A 19,766-nucleotide genomic window follows, 5' to 3' on the forward strand; every position below is an offset into this window, starting at 1 on the left:
CATTTCTCTAAAGCTTTCTTCCCACAGGAACATCTAGAGAAGAAGAGGCGAGGCTGAAGGCTAAAACTACAAAATTGATCCCTCTTGCTCCATCTCCCAAATCCCTATTATCTTTTTACAGCTGAATGCTGTGCCAGGCATCATCTCTTACACCACCTTTGAATATGAAAAATCATCTTGATCTTAGCAATGTGGTATCTCTGAAGGAGGCATAGCAGCTTCCTGTCATTTCTTGACTAGGTTACAATTTCTGTCCCCTTAAATCTCTCTGCTTCCAGTGCAGGTGGAAAGCACATGTAGTTGCTACCATCCTGATAATCATGTAAGGTCTGTTTATTCTGACACTGTCTGTAGAGAACAGTCACAATTTAAAATTCCTTTTCAAGACACCACGTGTATCTGACTTTCACAGCCACTTATAACAGTTACTAATTCGGGCACATAGAAGGAATTCAAGATTTCTTTTTCAAATCACTAATTTCATAAATATCTTAGTATTATCTAAGAAAAGGTCATAAATGTGCTACAGGAAGCCAACCTTATTTTTTAACTTGTTGATGTCTGAAATTGGAATTTCAAACCTTTAGGAACATAAAGATTGTTGTGTTTCATTGAGCAGAATTCATATAAGGTATTTTTATCAATTTACATCAATACATCAAAAAAAGCAAACCCACTCCTGCCCAAATCCAGAACAGTTTATATGTGAGGTTTGATGGTTAAGTTACACCGCACAGACCTCTTGAAATAACTAAGATTAGTAGGCTGTCACCATTTAATCTCTGTTCCCCAAAGCAAGATATGAAGTGCTCACTTTGCCACCCAGTTTCAGTTGTTTGCTGATAGGACTCATCTATAGTCCTGACCCGTAGCAGACTTCCCATCCCTCAGCTGCCCTCCTCTCTGACCCCTTCCTGCCGTTTTCTGATCCTTCTGCACAGAAGTAGCTGCTTTTCCATCTCTCTGCTCTCAGACACCAGTAGGGGGAACATTTGGAGCAGAGAAGCAACAGCCTTCCTGCTCTGTCACAACTTCAACCAGAAATGTGCCATAAAACATCTCAGAAAGTATTAAAGATTGTATTTATTTAATTGGGGAATATTACATTTGATTAACCGTCTCCATTGTGAGAGGATCTGAAAAAGTCCAGCTAAAGCTCACTGTTAATTTTGGACAAGACTACCACATTTCATACACCACAGAAATCACATTATTTTTAATAAAGTAATTCAATACACCCCTAAAGAAGAAATGCAGTCCTTCTTCAAAGGCTAAAGTATGACAATGTTTAAACTGTATAAGCTGTAGAAGTCTTTTCTCCATCAGACATTTTACACAGACAGTCTTTGACAGCCTCTCTTTAAACAAAACCAGTTCAAGGCAGTGTTCTGGTGTTCTCATTATTACCCTAATTGATTTATCTTTCATGATCTGTTTATCAGGAAATTGTTTTCATTTAATAAACATCTTAAACAAATCTACATAAAGAATTCCCTTCAAAGCTAGGGCAAATTGTAAATTCAAATTCCACCCTTCCAGAACCACATCCAGCAGCATTTTTGAAATCCATTTTCACATATTTCTCTTATCTATTCAAAGACAACTAACAGTCCCTCACACTTGAGATAACCATGAAACTACTTCCCTCCTTAATAAATGCTGACAGAAAATGTTTTAGCAGAAGCTACTCCTTTTACAGTGTAATCCATTTGTCTATTTCTCATCCATGCTGTCCATGGCCTTAAGCCACAGAAGTAGGTAAGTATTTAGTCACATAAAGAAAACGTTTCTATTTACAACTAAGGGCAAAAGTTCAGAGATCCTTCTCAGGAGAAGGAACCAGAGGAGCTCTGCTGTCCCTCAAAAGTGCAGTTTGCTTGAATAAAGACTGAAGAATTCAGTACTTAAATACTGATGTCAGGCATCTCTGAAAGTTTTCTCCAATGATAAGAAGGCAATGGGAAGCCCAATAGATTTTTGTTTCTCCAATATTTAAGATTGTAGTCACCTTAGCAAAAAAAACAAACAAAACACCAGGACCTTTGCTAACCCCGTTATTAAACCAAACAAACTTGCACAGTTCAATGGTGCAAATCCCCCACTGCTCCCTACCTGGGAACTCTCAGGTATCAGAAGGATTCTGATGTGACAACAGATTTGCAATAAATGTAAGAGCTGAAAACACATTTCAGAGTTTAACTTGTTTCTGTGCTATGCACAAGTCATCACATTAGAGATGTTTACGTGGGGAAAATAAACTCATGCATGGCAACCAGGCATCCACTGTCAGTGACTTTCAAATGGCATCATGCACAGTCATATGTGTATTCCAGTATTTCTCTCTGTGATCCAGAACATTCCCTACTAACTTCTAATTAGTTCTTCCACTATTCTATTAATCATTTTTGAGAAATGCTACTCATCTATATGTGGAATCCAGAATAAATGTTACCATATTGGTACCTTCATATCAGTAATTTTTTGAGTATACACAGACTTAAATACCTGAATCACTCTTTCAGCATCAGTATTATTTTTAGAACTATTTCTAACAAGTAACATTTAGCTACAGTCACCTTAGATTTTAAAATACAGTTTTAAATCTCTCATTTCTCTAGTGAGGAGGAGCAAGGTAATAAAGACTCTGCTAGGACTGAAAGGCAAGTAAAAAGTGTGCTATACGTTAAGAAGTACTGTATATAGTTCTGTCATTAGAAAGAATATAAGAATTTTCCAAGTGTCTAACTTCCAATAATCTGTAACCTAGTACCTAGCTTGTATGAACAACACTGAACACTTCCTTTTCATTGCTGACATCCTGACCCACTCCATTCAGCTCACTGGTTTGCCCTTCTCAAGTTTCTTTTCTTTCTGCAGAAAACTGGGTTAGACAAATCGAACAGCAACACAGGAATTACCATGCTGGATCATTAGCCCTGTGTGTTTTTCTTTAAAACTCACCAGTTCCAGGTTGATACCATTCTTCTGCATTTTGTGAAAGCTGCCATATGGAGAAGGGCCAATTTTTAATTATCTAAATGTTAACCATTCTGTTAAGTCTGTCCTCCATTCTGAACACATCTATTTTGATGTAAGGTAAACCTAACTATTTCCAGGATTAACAAAGTAAGATTGCAGTATACTTTGAAACCATGTTTCAATTTAAAGTCAGCATTTTAACCATCTTCAGTTGTGTCTAAGGATTAGGCTTTTTGAATAACAACTTAAAAACCTGTTACAATCTAAAATTCATTTTATACTGCGTGATGCTAACCTCTTTTGCTTAAGTATTTTACAATGGACTTAAAAATATAAAAAGGTAAAATATATTTCACAGACAAAATCTAGCATGTGATTTTCCAGGACAAAGACAAACATACCTTTCAATTCAGTGCTAATCTCAGGTGGATCAAATGAAACAACCTCATCTGATGTAAAGGTAATATCCTCCTCAAACGTCTCAACATGCTGCCCATTTAGAAATAGGCTGACCTGGAAAAAAATACCCATTTTCAAACCATCAAATTAGAAATTCAGTGAAACATATAAATAAAGTATATTTCTAATTAAGTACTGCTCTGGCACATTTTCAGTAACAGCTTTATAGATCAGATTCTGCTGTTCTCTTTTTAAAAGTCACAATAACAATAATGATCCATTATAAACATAAAAGGAATCTTCACGTAGGGCAAAAAACATAAAAATCAAAGAAATGCTCTATGTAGTTGGGTATGTTTTAAAAGAAGACAGATTTTTTCTTTCCGTCTTCCTCTATATCCCGCAGCAGTGCATGGAATTTTGCGTCACAACTGTTGACAGTTGGATCCCAAAACCTGAAAGCTTCCAGCTCTTCCATGATATAGCCCCCTTTTCTTCTTAATGTCACTGTCTGTATTAATGCTGGAATTCTGTCTGGATCCTTTATTTATCTTGAAATAATATATTTAAAAAAAAAAGTAATACTGGATATTTGGGGGTTAAGACAAAAATATGAAGTTAAAGAATGCATGCTGTGAACAGCATGCATGATGAGCTCTTCCTATACCCTACCCCAAAGGTATCTGAAAACATACATAGTCAAGTGTTCTATTTCATTAGCTGATCGAACTATTCACTTAAGATGTAAGCAAAGTTTCTCTGGATAAATCATATAGCACAAACACGTAGAGGTATTAACTGCATCCATTTCACCTGTACTGGAGGACTCCCAGTAGTAAAGAGTCAGACATACAATCAGGTTACACTGCCACAACAAAACTATACACCAACTTAGCTGCAGCAGTTATCAGTGCTCAGTTGTCAGCAAATGCAAGATAATGCTACTCAGCCCTCTTCAGGATTGTTATGAGAGAACAGCTAATAGTGACAAAGGCCTCCAATGGTTATGCAAGATTTAAAATTTATTGATTTATTCCCCCAGAAAAGCTGAATCAGTAGATTTGCCGGAATCCTGTTCCCTGAGGAAAAGTTTTAGGTTACTTTTTAAACATGAGAAACCACACATGGGAAATAACCACTGTAAAACCGCTGGTGATCTGATAAAATTGGGACAATTGCATAAAAGCAGTGAGAACAACAAACAAGATATTGAAACCAGTATCTGACACCCAGAATGGTGTTATCAAACACAAAACAAAAGAACCCACTGTGGTAGTATTAACATATCTGCAAATCTCCTTATGGAGTGCTTTTGGGTTTAGGTCAAATGCTGAACTAGAGCAAGTAGGCTCTTTGTACCTGAACTTCCAGTCTAGAAAAGCAGTTAATTCCTTATGTACTCTCTAACCTTATGTACTCTCTAACCTCTAGCTAGGCCACTGTTGTTAATACATGGCTGAAACTTTGAATTAAGGACTTGAATCACTTACACCCCACTGTTACGTAACCTTTAATATTACTGCAGTACAACAGTGATGGTCATGTGACATTTTGTTAACCGTGTACCCATGCACTCATCAGATTAGCTACACAGAGCAGAGATTTTGATTTTCTGTATGGAAAAGAGTAGATGAGACACTGCTTTCCTTCCCTGCCAAATTAGATAACTATCTGAACTCAACCGCATTTTACAAAGTCTGGAACACAGTGATAATTAGTAAGGTTACATTTAATTTGATGAACAAAAGAATGATAGGCTACATTTCCATTAAAATAATAACTGCATATGAGACTTGGCAAAGACAAGCCATTCACGTAAAGCAAATTACAACAATAAGTACTTGAACGTAATTGACAAGCTGAGGTGTTTGTTTAATGCTTTTTCACTATGCGCTGTTTATGAACTTAGTTTTAATAACTAAATAGCATCTCCTCAGTAAATGATTCTTAAATTATTTCCCGCTAATGCACAGTACTACTCAAAAGAAAATGCAATGTCTGGACACATTCGTGCCAACCACTGTATGGAAATGAAACAGTCCTTTCCTGAAATGCGCAGAACACTTAAATTGATTTGTGATAATTGTTTTAAGTTTGGTTGGGTTTCTTGGATTTTTGGTTGGTTGGTTTTGTTTTGGTTTTTTTTTGGGGGGGGAGGGGTTCTTTGGTTTGGGTTTTTTGTTTGTTTGAGGTGGGGATTTTTGTTGGAGTTTTTTTTCTTTAATCAACTGGTTTTTGGTTGTTCCTCCCCTCTTCCCCCCACCTTTTCACTTGCTGCCTGTGCTTCTAAGGCTTCCCATCACCACCCGAAGCCTGTCACAAAACCTGCAGTCCGACACAGACCAACATTCTGGCCTTTGGCCACTTTCTTGATGGTAAATTAGAGAGAAAGCTCTTACTGAGTGAGAAGCACCATTATCAGGATACCTTGGCACAAGATGCATGCAACAGCTGCAAGACTTAACAAGGGCATTGGAAAAAGAAAGGCATATATGCAGTTTTGTCTGTAGCCTCCAGAGGATAAATTAAGTACCTAATGGCATTCAGAAAAGCAGAAACCAATATTTATAAATCCAAACATTTTACATTTTCATTAAAACCAGTTTCCTCATGTTTACCTTGAGGATTTCAATCAAGACAGGGGTATGTGAACAATGGAACAGAAGTATGGCTCTAGTTCAGTGTTCCATCTCACACTGTAATTTTTCACCTAGGACTGCCTAGTTATCTGAACCATAATTTCTCAGACTGAAAGGACCTACTGCTATGAAGTGAATACGACCACAGGGACATTATTTACAGGCTCCTCCATCATACTCATCACAATACTTGCACAGGCTTTCATAATTTTCCAGGTTTTGCAGTATAGGCAAGAGCAGAAATTACTACTCCTACTTCTACAGACAGGAGAAGGTCCAACTCTCTGTAGTAAAACCTATGTGAATTAGAGGATATTCACTGATTGTACTTCCCTCCAATAGCAACACATACAAAATGCAGATACCCCAAAAAGTCAGAAGATGTGTCCAGGTTAACAAGAAAAATGATCAACTGTAAATACCCTCTTTAAATAGGGCCCTTTAACTCCCAAGAGATGTATAATTTTCATTAGCACTCTTTGCAAATGCAGTAAAATAATTCAGACCTACAATTCCAGGACCCTGAAAAGAGGTGTTCAGTTTTGATGCAAGATACTTCACAATTCACAGCAACTAACATGCAAGGTTGCCAAGTTCAACTGTTGTAAAATGTTCTGCGTGAATAACATTAGTCTCTAGGAAAGTATTTAATAAAAGTTACAAGAATACTTTGCAGATTTAGGACTTGAAGTCACAAAAAAATGCCAGTGTTGACAGCATCTTTCAAATTACTTCAAAAGAACAGAGTAGGCTCTTACCTGAACATTGCTTTTGGGATAATAGAAGAAAAATGGCTTCAAAACTGGAGACCTAGGCACACAAAACAACTAGCATAAATGCATTTAACCACAAATTAATGAAAATGTCAGATCGTACACCTGAACACTATTCATACACCAGACAAACACTTCCATGTCATCATTAAGAAACAAATGATTTTGTTAAAAAACAAACAAACCAACCCCAAGAAAATTTTATGGGATGGAGTAGCCAAAGTATAGAAAATATTTTCTTCACAAAGGATGCACTTCATGACACTGAAGTCTACTGCACGTCACTGACCCCACACTGATACCTAGGCTAGTTACACAGAGCTACTGGAAATATATCTGTAGTTTCTACCCCAGTCTCCATACACAAGACAGACATAATGAAGTATTCACTTAGGGACAGGAAAGTTGTAGATGCCCTTATGAGTATGGAAAGGTGAGCATATCAATCACCAGCAAATTTTAGCCATACCTAGGAAATACTGCATTAAACCAGGATTTTTATTGTTTTTTTTTTTTTATTTTTCATATGCTCAACATTACTCTGTTCACCTTCCTCACACAATGGGTTCATGTTTTATGGGACGGTCCAGGACATTTGACCTCACACTTCTAGGTGAAGTGAGCTGGTACAGACACAAATTTGCTGTGCCCACATTCCAAACTAACAGGTACAAGAGAAATCTCATCCAGAAATCTGCACGTATTAGCATGTGCTTGAGCTACTGCTCTGCCATAAAGTCATATTTAAAGTTCTCCCTACAGCTCATCACGCAAAGACAAGCATATTGTTATGAGCTGATCTGACACCTACTGAGAAAATAACTCTCATTCAATATTTCAATAAAGAATTTCACTATTTGTGCACTTATCTTGTAGTACTCACTATTATCTTGCTATCAGTTATTAAGCACAGCATGTAACACAGGCTAGTTGCTTCTGTGGTCCGTATTTCAAGGTAGGGAAGCTTGCGATGGTGAGTGGTAGGAACACGACCATCACACATTACAAGAAGTTAATTATCAGCAGTTAACTTACACTCTGGGGTGCCCTCCAACAATTCCAGTGAGGCCAGGTGCTGGAAATGGAAATTAAATTCACAAAAGAACGGTTAAAACCATCTTCAAAACACTAATGTAGCTTGAATAATTTCTATAAAGCACATCTAATAAATGCTGGGAAATATCTAGCAAATCACACATATTCTCATAAATTAATAAAACTGAACATTTTATACAACAGTTAAAACATGTAAAAGGTACTATGACTTCTAATAAAAAATAATTTATTTCAAAATGTGCAATTATAAACTAATCTTAGGTTATTATAATTTGTATACCAATACAAGTCAGGCAATACATTTGACAGAAAAAAGAGCTTAGCTTTGGTGGTTTTGTTGCTGTTGTTTTATTTAAAGAGAGCAGAAAAACAATTCTGACCTGAACCATGCTGTGTTTTAACACTTGCTTAGCATGGCCTTGCTTACTAGATGAACTATTTCAGATTAAATTGCATCTTTAGCATTTTCAGTGGCTACCTTTGCTTTTCTTAAGGTGCTGGGTAGTGCAGATCTCATCCTCTCTCTTTGATACATAGGTAATTTAGAAGCTTAAGTCATTAGCATGATCCCAGATTTGCAGTAAATCAGCACTGTGATTAGACTCTTGTTTATTCTCAGTATCAGGTTGCCAGGTTTTCCTGCCATTAAATCCATCTACCCAGCTCTACCTCTGAAACAAACATTTCTGCTCTCCTCATCCTGAGCATAGCTTTTAACCATTTTTTTCTGGCATAGAGCATGCATAAAGCTTCGTATAATACTGCAAGGGAAAGAAATGGTAAAGTGCATACATTGAATCAGTCGAGGAATTAAGAAGTGTGTTAAGCAGTCCTTTAGCAGCAAATGCTGTGGGAAGCTGCCCACATGGTATATTTACCCAAATTAATCCTGGCTAAAATGGGATTACTGCTTCCTCCAGGTGTGAATCCTCTGTGTTTGTGCTCCAAACAGACTAAAAGCCATGTAACCTTGCTGCTGTGGTACTAAGCTTACACTAATAACCTCTACTTCTCAGCATGCTCTTTTAGCTTGGAGTCAGTGTCTTGGTAATGTTGACACACACCAGCAGGATCATAGATGTACAACACAGCACAGATTACAGAGTCTTGCCATATTCATTCATTGGAAGTGATTTCCCTGAAATAGTGATTAACAAGGGTTTTTTTCTTACTGAAGTTTTTGAAGGTGGGTGCTGTTACACAGTCCTTATCTTGATCACACTGCACTGTAACCAAACACATTTGGAATCAACAAAACTAAAATTCAGTGCACATCCGAATGACTGATTCAGAGATGGTAACAGTAATAAATCTGGATGGAGTCTTTTGCCTAAAGCTAGCCTGTAATAACTCTGCCAGCCTGGCCACTGTGCTAGTACAGTACTTGCACATTGTAACTTAACTCAAAATAAACAGGCTTCACTGACTATACTTTTAGCCAGAGGCTGAAAAAAACCCAAACCAACCAATCGACCTCAAATAACAGCAACCTTTAGAAGGTGCTACAGTTGAGAACAACCAGAAGGGATTACTAGTGTTAGTATTAACTCTTCCTTTTCCCACAAAAAAGCCTATGATGTTTTTTAGTACAGGAAAAAAAAAGAGTGCCTTCAACAAAAGGAATCAAAAAACCCCCCCAAACCAACAACAAAAGACATGAACCACCTCCTTACCCAGCAGGTTCTGCTGCAAAACATGTGGCAGTGGATAGATTGAGAAAGAATCCCTTACATTAGCGTTACACAACTTTAAATGATCCAGTGAAGATTCTCTATTCATATTACCTGTGCACTCGTTCAAGCATAAAACTGCCATTCCACATTAAAACTAACTACACTTACTTTACTGCATTGTGTGCCTCCTAATTTGTTTATTTAGGTTGCTGGTGGAGGAGGCTGGATATGGAAAGGTCATGTTGAAAGTATAGGTTCATAAAGTTAGTTCATTTAAATTATCTGCAGATTGTCACATGGCCCACTTCCTGCTAGGCAGCTGAACTCATTAAGGATACCAGATTTTGTTCTGACACCAATTTCAACTTCCTGAAAGCTCTCACTTGCCTGCTCTCACACAATAGAAATTGGCTCCTACAACAAAGCAGGGCTCTAATCACGGCAAGAAAACAATCTAAGAGCAACCACTGCTCACACTTCGTGGCTACAATAACTTTCTACTGCTGCTTGCTACTGCTAGTCTTTCAAAGTTCTCTAGTACAAGCTACTGTACCAACAGATCTGCCTCTTGAGATACTAGATACCCCTGCACTTAAATGCAATTGCAGAGCAAAGCTACGCTGGTGCAACATCACAGTTACAGTGTTATTAACTTCTGTATCTAAGCCACTGCTTACATTAACAATAGCAAAATGGGAGAGCTTGTAAGTACAATTTAATTTTACTATATGCAATTCCTATTTAGGCTTCAGGCAGAGAAAACGAAGCAAATCTTAAACTGATGATGACTTATACTCAATGGTTTACTTGTGTAAACAGCACTAGAGCACACCACCTCACCTCAACCCAGGGCTCACATCCCTATTACACTTTCCCAGTAAAACAGGACAATAGAAGGTGAAGCACAACTTGGTAAGAGTGGACTTGTCACTGTTGCAAGACCTACTTCTGGTAAGTTAACTGATTCCTTAAATCAACAGTTGGCCCAAGACACCTTCTTTAACAAGATCTCCTCATGCCGTACTTTATGCTTACTTTGAATTGCAGAGCATCTGTCTGTGCAGATGCTCCCTCTGCCTCTTTTCTGGAACACTTTATCTACGACACAAAGAATTTGACATAGAGTATCAATCAGGCTGCATTATCAAGTCATTAAGATTATCAGCTAGATTGAAGCTGCTGATCTTCTTTCCCAGAAACTTTATGTGATCACTGTTTGTTATCAGAGCTCTATTCATTAGGTCCTCAAGGCAGATAGAAGTATCAGTAGCACAGTGTCATCCTATCTGACCAGTCACACTCTCGAACAAGTTGCTTCAAGTTGATGAACAACTTCACCACCACTATCTGTCAGATTCTTTGCTTCAGAATGGCACAAAAATGATTCACTACAAAATGGCTGAATGCTGGAGACCTTCCTTTCAATCCATTTATAGTCCCTTCATCTGTAGGTACAGGACTGTTCTGGTGTAATCATCGAACTGAATACGATGCTATTTATTTTGCTTCAAGTGTTTGACCCAAAAGCCTACCATTTCTGAGCACATTTTCCTTTGCAGTGCCAGAGAACCTAGCCTGAGAACTACAAATTCTCCAGCTGGCTGGGCATGTAAAAGCCACGAGTCAGTACTGGGGATTACACCACCTGAATCCACTGCTTTCATTAACTCCCAAGTATGTGGCATTGCCCTGGGTTCTGGAGCAGGGGGGGAAGAAGGGGGAGAGTGAGTGAGCGGCTGCACAATTCTGAGTTAGGGGCTGGGCTTAAACCATGGCAAGCATGGTTAAAGAAATGTCAGGCACTAAATTCATTAAATTCTTTCTAGGTAACTAAGCACTAGTACAGGACCCTTCCTCTGGATTCTGTGCTTGAAGGTTTGAATCTACACTGAATCTACAAAACAAAGAATCAATTATTAGTTAGCAAGTGCTTCATTTTGGTTAATCTGTGCAATTCTTCATAGTCTTATCCCACTTTCATTTTATGACTCCTCCCTCCAGCCTACTTTCAATCTTACTCATTTTCAGGCCAATTACCTTAAGGAAAACAGACTAGCACCATCTGTGTGTACATGTATGTATATTTATACGTTAGGTTTTTTCCTTTGTGTCATGATGCTTCCAGCGCGCCTGCAAGACCCCAAATTTTAGGTACAAATTTTCTGTAGAAATCTGTATTTTTTAACATAATAAACCATTATGCAATATATCAAAGAAAGACAGTAGACTACACAAAACATCTTGTAAAATGTTTCGGAGTAAAGAAGCATGAAAAGGCTCTGACTTGTTGAAATCTGAAATACTTTAAGTACTTTAACAGGTGACACTTCTTTCTTTGGAACTTCACAGAGTTTTAAAACACAATGAAGTCTCCTGCTCACCAGCTTAGTTTTTGACCCCAAATGGTTTGTTCCTTACATTTCCAGTGACCAAACCAAAATGTTATTACTATATTCACTGCATATTCTAAAGATCTATATATATATAAACTCCATATATTTCTATATAAAAAGCAGACTTTAAAGACATCTTCAAGTGATCAAACTAGACAAATCTGAAATCTCAGGTTTTACGCTCAACAGTTCTTCCAGTATAGTTGAGTAGAAGTACAAAATGCAGACAATCTGTTTTTTACAGGGGTCAGTCATAATTCTTAATTATTCTATCTATGTCCTCTGAATACAGCAGATAAACTATCTTCAGCAATATTATTCTCAAAAACTGGGGACTGCAGTAAACTGTTAGAATGAGGACATTTCTTGAAGCATCTTCCAATGCACTTAGGATATCAGTCATAATATTTACATATACTCAAGCACTTTAAAATCTCAAGTTGTATTAACCAGCTGTCATCTTAGTGTCAAACTCCGGTCATTTTAATGTGAAATAAGGGTCAGCACATGACTTCAGCTATTATTAAAACATTTCTTAGCTACTGAACTCCTATTAAACTATAAATGTCAGTTTCCCACAGCAAAGCTTTCCTTGAATCCCTGCTACACTACATTTTATTCAGAGTAAAATATCCGAATCAAAGAAGACAAAGTGAATACACTATATCAACATAAATTATTTACATGCTAACCATGTGGCTGACCAGACTGTATATAATGAAGACATTTTCCTTGAGTAGTACAAACATGGTCTGTGATTGCTAGCTTTTATGAAGTGAAGGTGTATTTCCATAGTCTGGGCAATGCAGAATTGCACTGAACTCCCACAGGCTCCTGCAGATTTAAAAATCTGAGTCTGTGTGTCCAGGATTTTTCACTGTCAAGTATAGAAAAGCTTACTTTATAGAACAAGAAAATAGCTGTGAAGACCACAGATGCATTTGAAATCTTTATTTTTTTTCAGGATACCATACATGCATAAAACCAAACTTGCTCATTGCTGTTAAAAAAAAAAAAAAAAAAAAGGCTACTATCAACTTTCAAACTATTGAGAAATAAACAAAGTATACCTTTACCAATCAAAAGTTAAACAAACTCAGGTATTAACTGTAATTGGATTAGGTGTGTCAGCATATATATATTTTTTAATAGCTTGTATCCCCTTTTAAACTCCTCAGAACAACATAATCCAAATGAAAACTGACAAAGTATTGAAACTGGCAGACTAAATACCATGCTTAACAGAAGTTTACACTAAAAGCCTTCCATTCCAAACAGTAAATGAACAACAAATCGCTCTCTAATATATGACATGTCTATATACAGTAACTTCAAATTCTTCTCTGGCCTCAAGAATCACATCTGCAGTTTTAGTAACACTTCAGAAAATTTTTGTACAAGTACACTCATGTGCCCATTGGTCTTCAACAAAACACTGGGAATTTAAAAAGGATTAGAAAAACATATTAGGGAATAGCTATGAAAATCTCAGTCTTTCACTTCAGATTATGGAAGCTTTTTAGAATATGCCACCTTCTCAAACTTTGATCTTGCAGGTCTAACCCCTTGCCTACATTGCAGAGCACAAACACACACATGCTTCAGCCCATTCCAACACATAGGTAGTATCCCTTTATCATTTCTTTCCGACATCAAGGATGAGATTTCGTAAGAAATAGGGAATTTCAAATCAGCACAATGCCCTGAGATGCCTTTCTACTCATTATCAGAAGATCTACCATAAATGGGGTGGTGGGGGATAATCAGCACTCTCAAGTTAGTGCTCTCCTTTTATGTAGCCTAAGTTTTATTATCCATTACATTTACACAAAAATGTATCAAAATATATTTTGGAAAAAAGCTGCAAAATAAGTAAAAAGTCAGAAATACTGGCATCAAGACTTTAAATTCACAAGAAGAGCTAAAAAGCACATCTCTGACACAAGACCTAACAACCTAAGTTTTAAACCTCTTAAACCTCAACACTGCAATAAGTGAAGCATGTCTGAAAAAGTATAACAAAAAATTCCCCCAAAATTTTGAAAGATCAAAAGCCCCTCTGGCTACTAAAAATACTAATACCTTTTTTTACGCAATTGTTGCAATAAGCTTTTTAATCACTGGATTTTATCTCAAAAAAGGCATCTGATAAACACAAGTAAATCTAACAGACTAGGCTTGGTGCTGCCTCTCTTATTACTGAAAACCATCAAATTCTCTCCACCCTTATTCTGAACCATCAAATCTTCTTTCTCTAACCCTCACCTCCTCTACTCCCCATTCCTAAATTTTAGCCAACCCGGTTCCCTTAAATACTGGTGGAGTTCTCCTCTAGCATTTCTTTCAGGAAAGCAGAACCGAGGACTCCAAATTCTTTTGTGGTTATGCTTCCTTCCGCTATCTCAGGAAACCATCTATAAAGCAGAGTACTTTCCAATGTTACTAGACACTAGAAAGGTTAGTCGGTGGTGTTTACACAGCTTGAAGATTCTTTGATAAAAGGTACCATATATGAAACTTCTTATCTGTACAACTGTCCACACACCACTTACAGTAACAAACACCAACTGCAAGAAGAATAAAGTTAAAAACAATACTCCACAATACTCCACAATCATTCGATGCAGTCCAAGCAGATGACCAAAACTTTCCCTTTTTTCCTCTTTTTGTCTGGTACAGACCAAGTGACTGTTCTTTGTTTCTTAAATGTCCAAAAAATAATGGAATTAAGTGCTTAAGTTCAGGTGACATTGCCCTGCAAGACAACAAATCCTCCTTTCTCCTTGCTGCTCATTAGGAAGGACTTGTAACTTGTCCCTGCTTTTCCTCAGTTTTTCAATAAATGACTCCAGAAATATGGTCTTTCCCATTGCTGCTCACTATCAGTCTTACTATGAAATTATTTATTATTTAATTATTTTTTTATTATTATATTTTAGAGAATAACTGCTACAATATATTCTAAAAAGTTTAAGCTATTTCTCTAGGAAACAAAACTAGCACCTTAACCATCATTCATGCAGACTGCCCAACCTGATTCTACACTGTTTCACCAGGAAAAGCCCTGATAACATGAACTGAAAGCTTGCCAGCCACCTTAAGACACAGATGTCCGCATCTTGCGGTAACTCAATTTCAATGCTGTACATACTCCACCCAACCCAAGTACTGCAGAATTTTTACTTTTTTCATTCTGTGAAGAATGATGGTGAAAGGGAAAACTGAAACCTGAACAAACCCAGCACTTTCAGAGTATGACAATGTTGCACATTGGTGTAACCGTGGGCAGGAAAACAAAGACTACTGAAGAGAAGGAAAAAAGGCAGGAAGACATTAGTAGCAATGGAAGAATAAAGAGTATCAAGGAAACAAAAAGGTGGGCTTCCAGAGATATCCTTTTATCATTTTTCTAACATCTACAGGTTGTATTTCTACACCAAACATAAATACCCTTTGAAAACTTACAATTTCACTATGCACAGTGCAATGAAATCAAACACGGCTAAGTTTTGGATGCTAGTCATGCTCATGGAAAAGTAAAAAAGTAACTTTAAAATCCTCAGAAGACAACGTGAATATTTACCCATGCCAGTTCCAGCTGAAGCAACTTCTCTGGAGAAGATTTCTACAGCTTCTTTTTGCTTATGGTGTACAGCAAGCCAAATAACAGCTTCTCGAGGACCCTGCTTCAAAATAGTAGACATTAGATTAGCTTAGATGCAGAATGTCAGTTAAATTTACCAAACTGAAAAATAACTGCAGCTCAGCACTCAAGTTATATTTAACTGAAATATTTAGTGCTCACTGCCACAAGCTACAACTTTCATTCAGTGACTTTTCATCCAGCATCACTATAATTTTCTGTTAACATTTCATTATCTGTTTTTAATTTACTACCATGAAATCAGCTATTGGATACTTCAGACTGCTAGAACACTGTGCTGTTTCTCCACTGTTCTCAAAGTACTAGAACTAACAGTACTTTATACGAAACTAAACACTTGGCTTCACTCAGTGGAACTGGCAAACAAACTCTCCTCTTACTTGAAGTGCACTGAGAATACTTTAGGGTCAAATCAAGAGCCAGAATTACTTTTCTTAGCATCAAGAAGTAAGCAAATCTCACAGAAAAGAACTCAAACCTAATCCTTGGGAGTTAAATAGGAAAATATAACTTGTAAAAGCCACCACGTTTCCAGAGAAAAGAGCAGATCTCTTCTGAAGGGAAACCCAACCAGTACTCTGTTCCCTAATCTGCAGTCAGCTAAGACTAAGCTAACCCTTGCAGATGAGAACTCTCTCACTTAAGATTTTACTTCTTTAAAAATCTCCTTTCTGCCACCACAAAATCTACTGTTGGAATTAATACATTGGCAAAAGCCTTAGAATGAACTTTAGGTCTCACTGAGGGCAAAGACTGTATTTATTTGAGAATCTGCATCCATCAGTAAGAACCACCTTTGGTCTGCCTTTGAATCTAAAAATATGAAGCCTGTTCACAATACAAGTCTGTCCTTAAGTGTCTCTTACTTGTCCCAAAGCACAAGCACAACCACTTCAATCATACATATGAAACGGGACTGCATAAGACATCAAGATCTACTGGTCAGGAGTTTCTCATGCAAAACTACTTCAAGTATAGAGTTTTGCAGCAGAGTACTTCTCTCTGGTAGTCAAAGTCAGCTTTTTTTTGTTAGTGAACACAAAGAACTTTCTAAAGATTCTTTGATAATGTTACATGAAATTCTTGGCTTACTTATAGCAATGTAAAATACAAAGGAGTTTGACCACAAGATACTAGGGTATTTCTTCCAGTGTTTATGTTCTTTTTCTATATAAACAGGAAAGGATGTATTTCATGAAGGCATGAAAAAAAATGAAAAAACAAAACAAACAAAACACCAAAGTCTGGTTGGTTGGGTTTTTTTGGGTTCTTTTATTCTACAGTTCTATAGAGCTCAGAGCACTTCACACCTCTCTAAATGCCCTGGCTAAAGAGTTTCTGTAGATATGGCAGCTGTTCTACTAAAAATGTAGAAAAGTAAAAAAGAAAAAAAAATTGAACATATAGCTACTTAGGGTACGGAAAAGGACATTCTCCTGGAAGAAAGGAACTATTGGATTCTGGAAGATCCAACCCTTTTTTAATTTATGGCAGATGTTTACTATACCAGGAAGTGAATACACATGACTAAATAACCTGGCTTTAGTTTATTCCAACTTTTTCCTTACATATAATAATTTTAAAATAATATTTTTCTGGCTAGTGTAACATTTTTAATGGATTTTAGCAAAAAAAAAATAATTCTTTACAAATGCAGAAACCAGTGACACTTCTGAAAGCATCAGAGACTCTAAGCACTCAGCACACAGGAAAGATATAGATGCTGCTAGAATTCAACAGCATCAACTTCAAATTGTTGGGGATTGATGTATGGAGGAGAGGAGACACATTTTATGGTCAGATGAAAAGAACAGAGCCATGACTCCTTAAAGGAGTCCTCTCACCTCTAGGCTAAGGAACAGCAAAACCCTACACAGCACCGAATTTTTCATGACTTAACACTGTACAGACAGAGGAACCTTTCTTCATGCTAACAGCATCCTTTGTCTAATAGATAGGAACAGAAGAGAAAAAATGAACATCTTGAAGTTGTTATTATATGCAAGCAGTTGTTTGATCACAAATTTAATTCAGTTCATCTAAAACCACATCTCAGCCTTTTTTGCTGTATGTTTTGATGTTTATTCACTACCCAAAGTCGAATAGGTGTCCCTGATTACAAGAACTAGAAACCATGTCAATTCTAAAATTACTTTAGCCCACTGTCAATTTACGCAGATAGCAGTGAAAAGACTCACACACCTGACAAAATGGAAATTTACTCCTTAGAATTCTAGTGAATCTAACAGTATCATAACAAAATAAAATGTATTCCACCCCCTACTTCTCACTCCCAATTTTAATACTTGACTAAATGTTTTGAACTTATGTTTTTTCCTAAGAAACTACATGCTGGATCTGAACTCCTAAATTGCCCACCTTTTAATGCATCTCCTAAATCTTAAAATAATTCTTATTTTAATTGCCCACATTTCTGTAAAGCTGCGTTGTTTAAAACCACATAAACCAGATGTGAAATCCGAGTATCAACTTTAAAAATATTGATGCCTTGTAAATTAGTATAATTTTCCTCTCTGTATACAGAACATTTTTCTTAAAAGCAATACTGTTGAACATGTCAACATTCAAAATCTCAAGTCAATCTAAGGAATTTAAGTAACTTCAGCAATGTAGGAACATGGATGTATTTCCTAGTGGCAGCTGCTGAAATGGTATTTATCATAAATGTTGTAATACACTGCACGAGTGTTCTGGCTACTGTAAGAGTATCCCAAAGAGACTGTTATGTTAACACACTACCAAACCCTCCATTCTAGCTCAAATACATGACAAAATCCCAACACAAACAAGCTCCCTTATGCCAGCTTATATCAAGGCAGGAAAGCTTCCTGACTTTATAGCTGGTGATCAGGGAAAACCTAATGATAAAGGGCCTTCTTGGTTCAGTACGTTTAAACCTAAGTTCTAAATATTCATAAATTTGAAAGATGATTTTTCTCTATTTCCTATTCTAGTGGCATATCCTCACAGAGGTACTCTGAGATACTGTAATGATAAAGGTAATTGCTTTCAGCTTGCTTAGGTACCCCTGTGTAGATATACTCACAGGGAGACACACACAGTTCATTTCTCAGCCTCCAAGATCCCAGCCTGGAAAATACCTACCACACTACTATGATTCAGGAAATCCTGCAAACTTGGTTCACATTTTTGTTAGTTTACCTCAATACTCATGTAGATAAACCCTAAAATAAAAGTTTAGCAGAGCCAATGTAGGAGAGGTTATATTATTCCAGCAGACCATGTATCACAGAATAGGGTTGGAAAAGTCAGGCAGGAATGCATCACTGAAAGGACAGAAATTTCCCTCTATGAATACAGAAACAGATGTCCTGATCAAGATAATATAAATAAGAAACCAAACAGGTTTCCAATTTAAATGTTTCACTACATTCTTGTTGCTACACAGAAAATATGCAGCCATGCCACATTCAACAAATGCATTTAACATTACTTCCAAGTATTTCCATTTAACAGCCTACCACAAGATTAAATTACTACAAATAATAGGAAATACTCTTGCAAAAAATATAATTATGCACTCACATCTGCTTCCTTGTTCTAAACTACCACGTTTTCTTCCTTGCTCACAGATCCAAAATACAGTGGTCTGTGAAAATAATAAGCTGATTCCTGTTTTGAGTGGATGAATCCAGATATACAGACTATTCTAAAGTCATTTATCTTACAGTATCATAATAAAAAAATAGAAAAAAGTTATATTCCATCGTCTTAAGATGTGTTTACAACACATTTACAGTGTGTTGTAACCTGGTTAACAAATGGTTAGTATAAGACGAGAATACACAGCACAGTTTTTAATACACCAAACTCTTAATACCTGATGTACTATTAATAGGTAATCAATCTTTCACATGAAACACATCAAGTATCTCTAAACCATGAACTCACTGATGCTGTGACACTATCATAACCACCTTCTTCCCCGGTCACAGAAAGCAATAAAGCAGGAGATACTGCTTAATTAAGTTACTTAATTAAGTTACTCAGTACTGACTCAGGTCCCTTTGTTGCTCATGCTGGGCTGCTGCTGCTAAAGCAAGCTATTGGAATGGCAAACAACCACTACATAAAGAGGTGAGGAAGACCAAGAAAAGAGAGGAGGCAAGCATTTCTTCATTTCTCAGGATACTTTGTGTTGTCAGAAC

General features: G+C 36.9%; 1 protein-coding gene across 4 annotated transcripts in view; it reads right to left on the reverse strand.

Moving 5' to 3' along the window:
- LOC134173465 (uncharacterized) overlaps window positions 1-19,766 on the reverse strand; it is a 57,616-nt gene that overhangs the window by 9,245 nt on the left and 28,605 nt on the right. For 3 of the 4 annotated variants that reach the window (XM_062637461.1, XM_062637459.1, XM_062637463.1), the window contains 4 exons: window positions 15,496-15,598; window positions 7,826-7,865; window positions 6,776-6,827; window positions 3,381-3,492 (listed from right to left, as the gene is read on the reverse strand). In XM_062637461.1, coding sequence (XP_062493445.1) covers window positions 3,381-3,492; window positions 6,776-6,827; window positions 7,826-7,865; window positions 15,496-15,598 — 307 coding nt within the window. The remainder of the gene's footprint in view (window positions 1-3,380; window positions 3,493-6,775; window positions 6,828-7,825; window positions 7,866-15,495; window positions 15,599-19,766) is intronic. The other variant, XM_062637460.1, reaches the window with a different exon arrangement.

Source organism: Pezoporus occidentalis, unplaced genomic scaffold, assembly GCF_034315485.1.
Source record: "Pezoporus occidentalis ecotype Australia unplaced genomic scaffold, CSIRO_AGI_Poc_V1 ctg53, whole genome shotgun sequence".
NCBI lineage: Eukaryota > Metazoa > Chordata > Aves > Psittaciformes > Psittacidae > Pezoporus > Pezoporus occidentalis.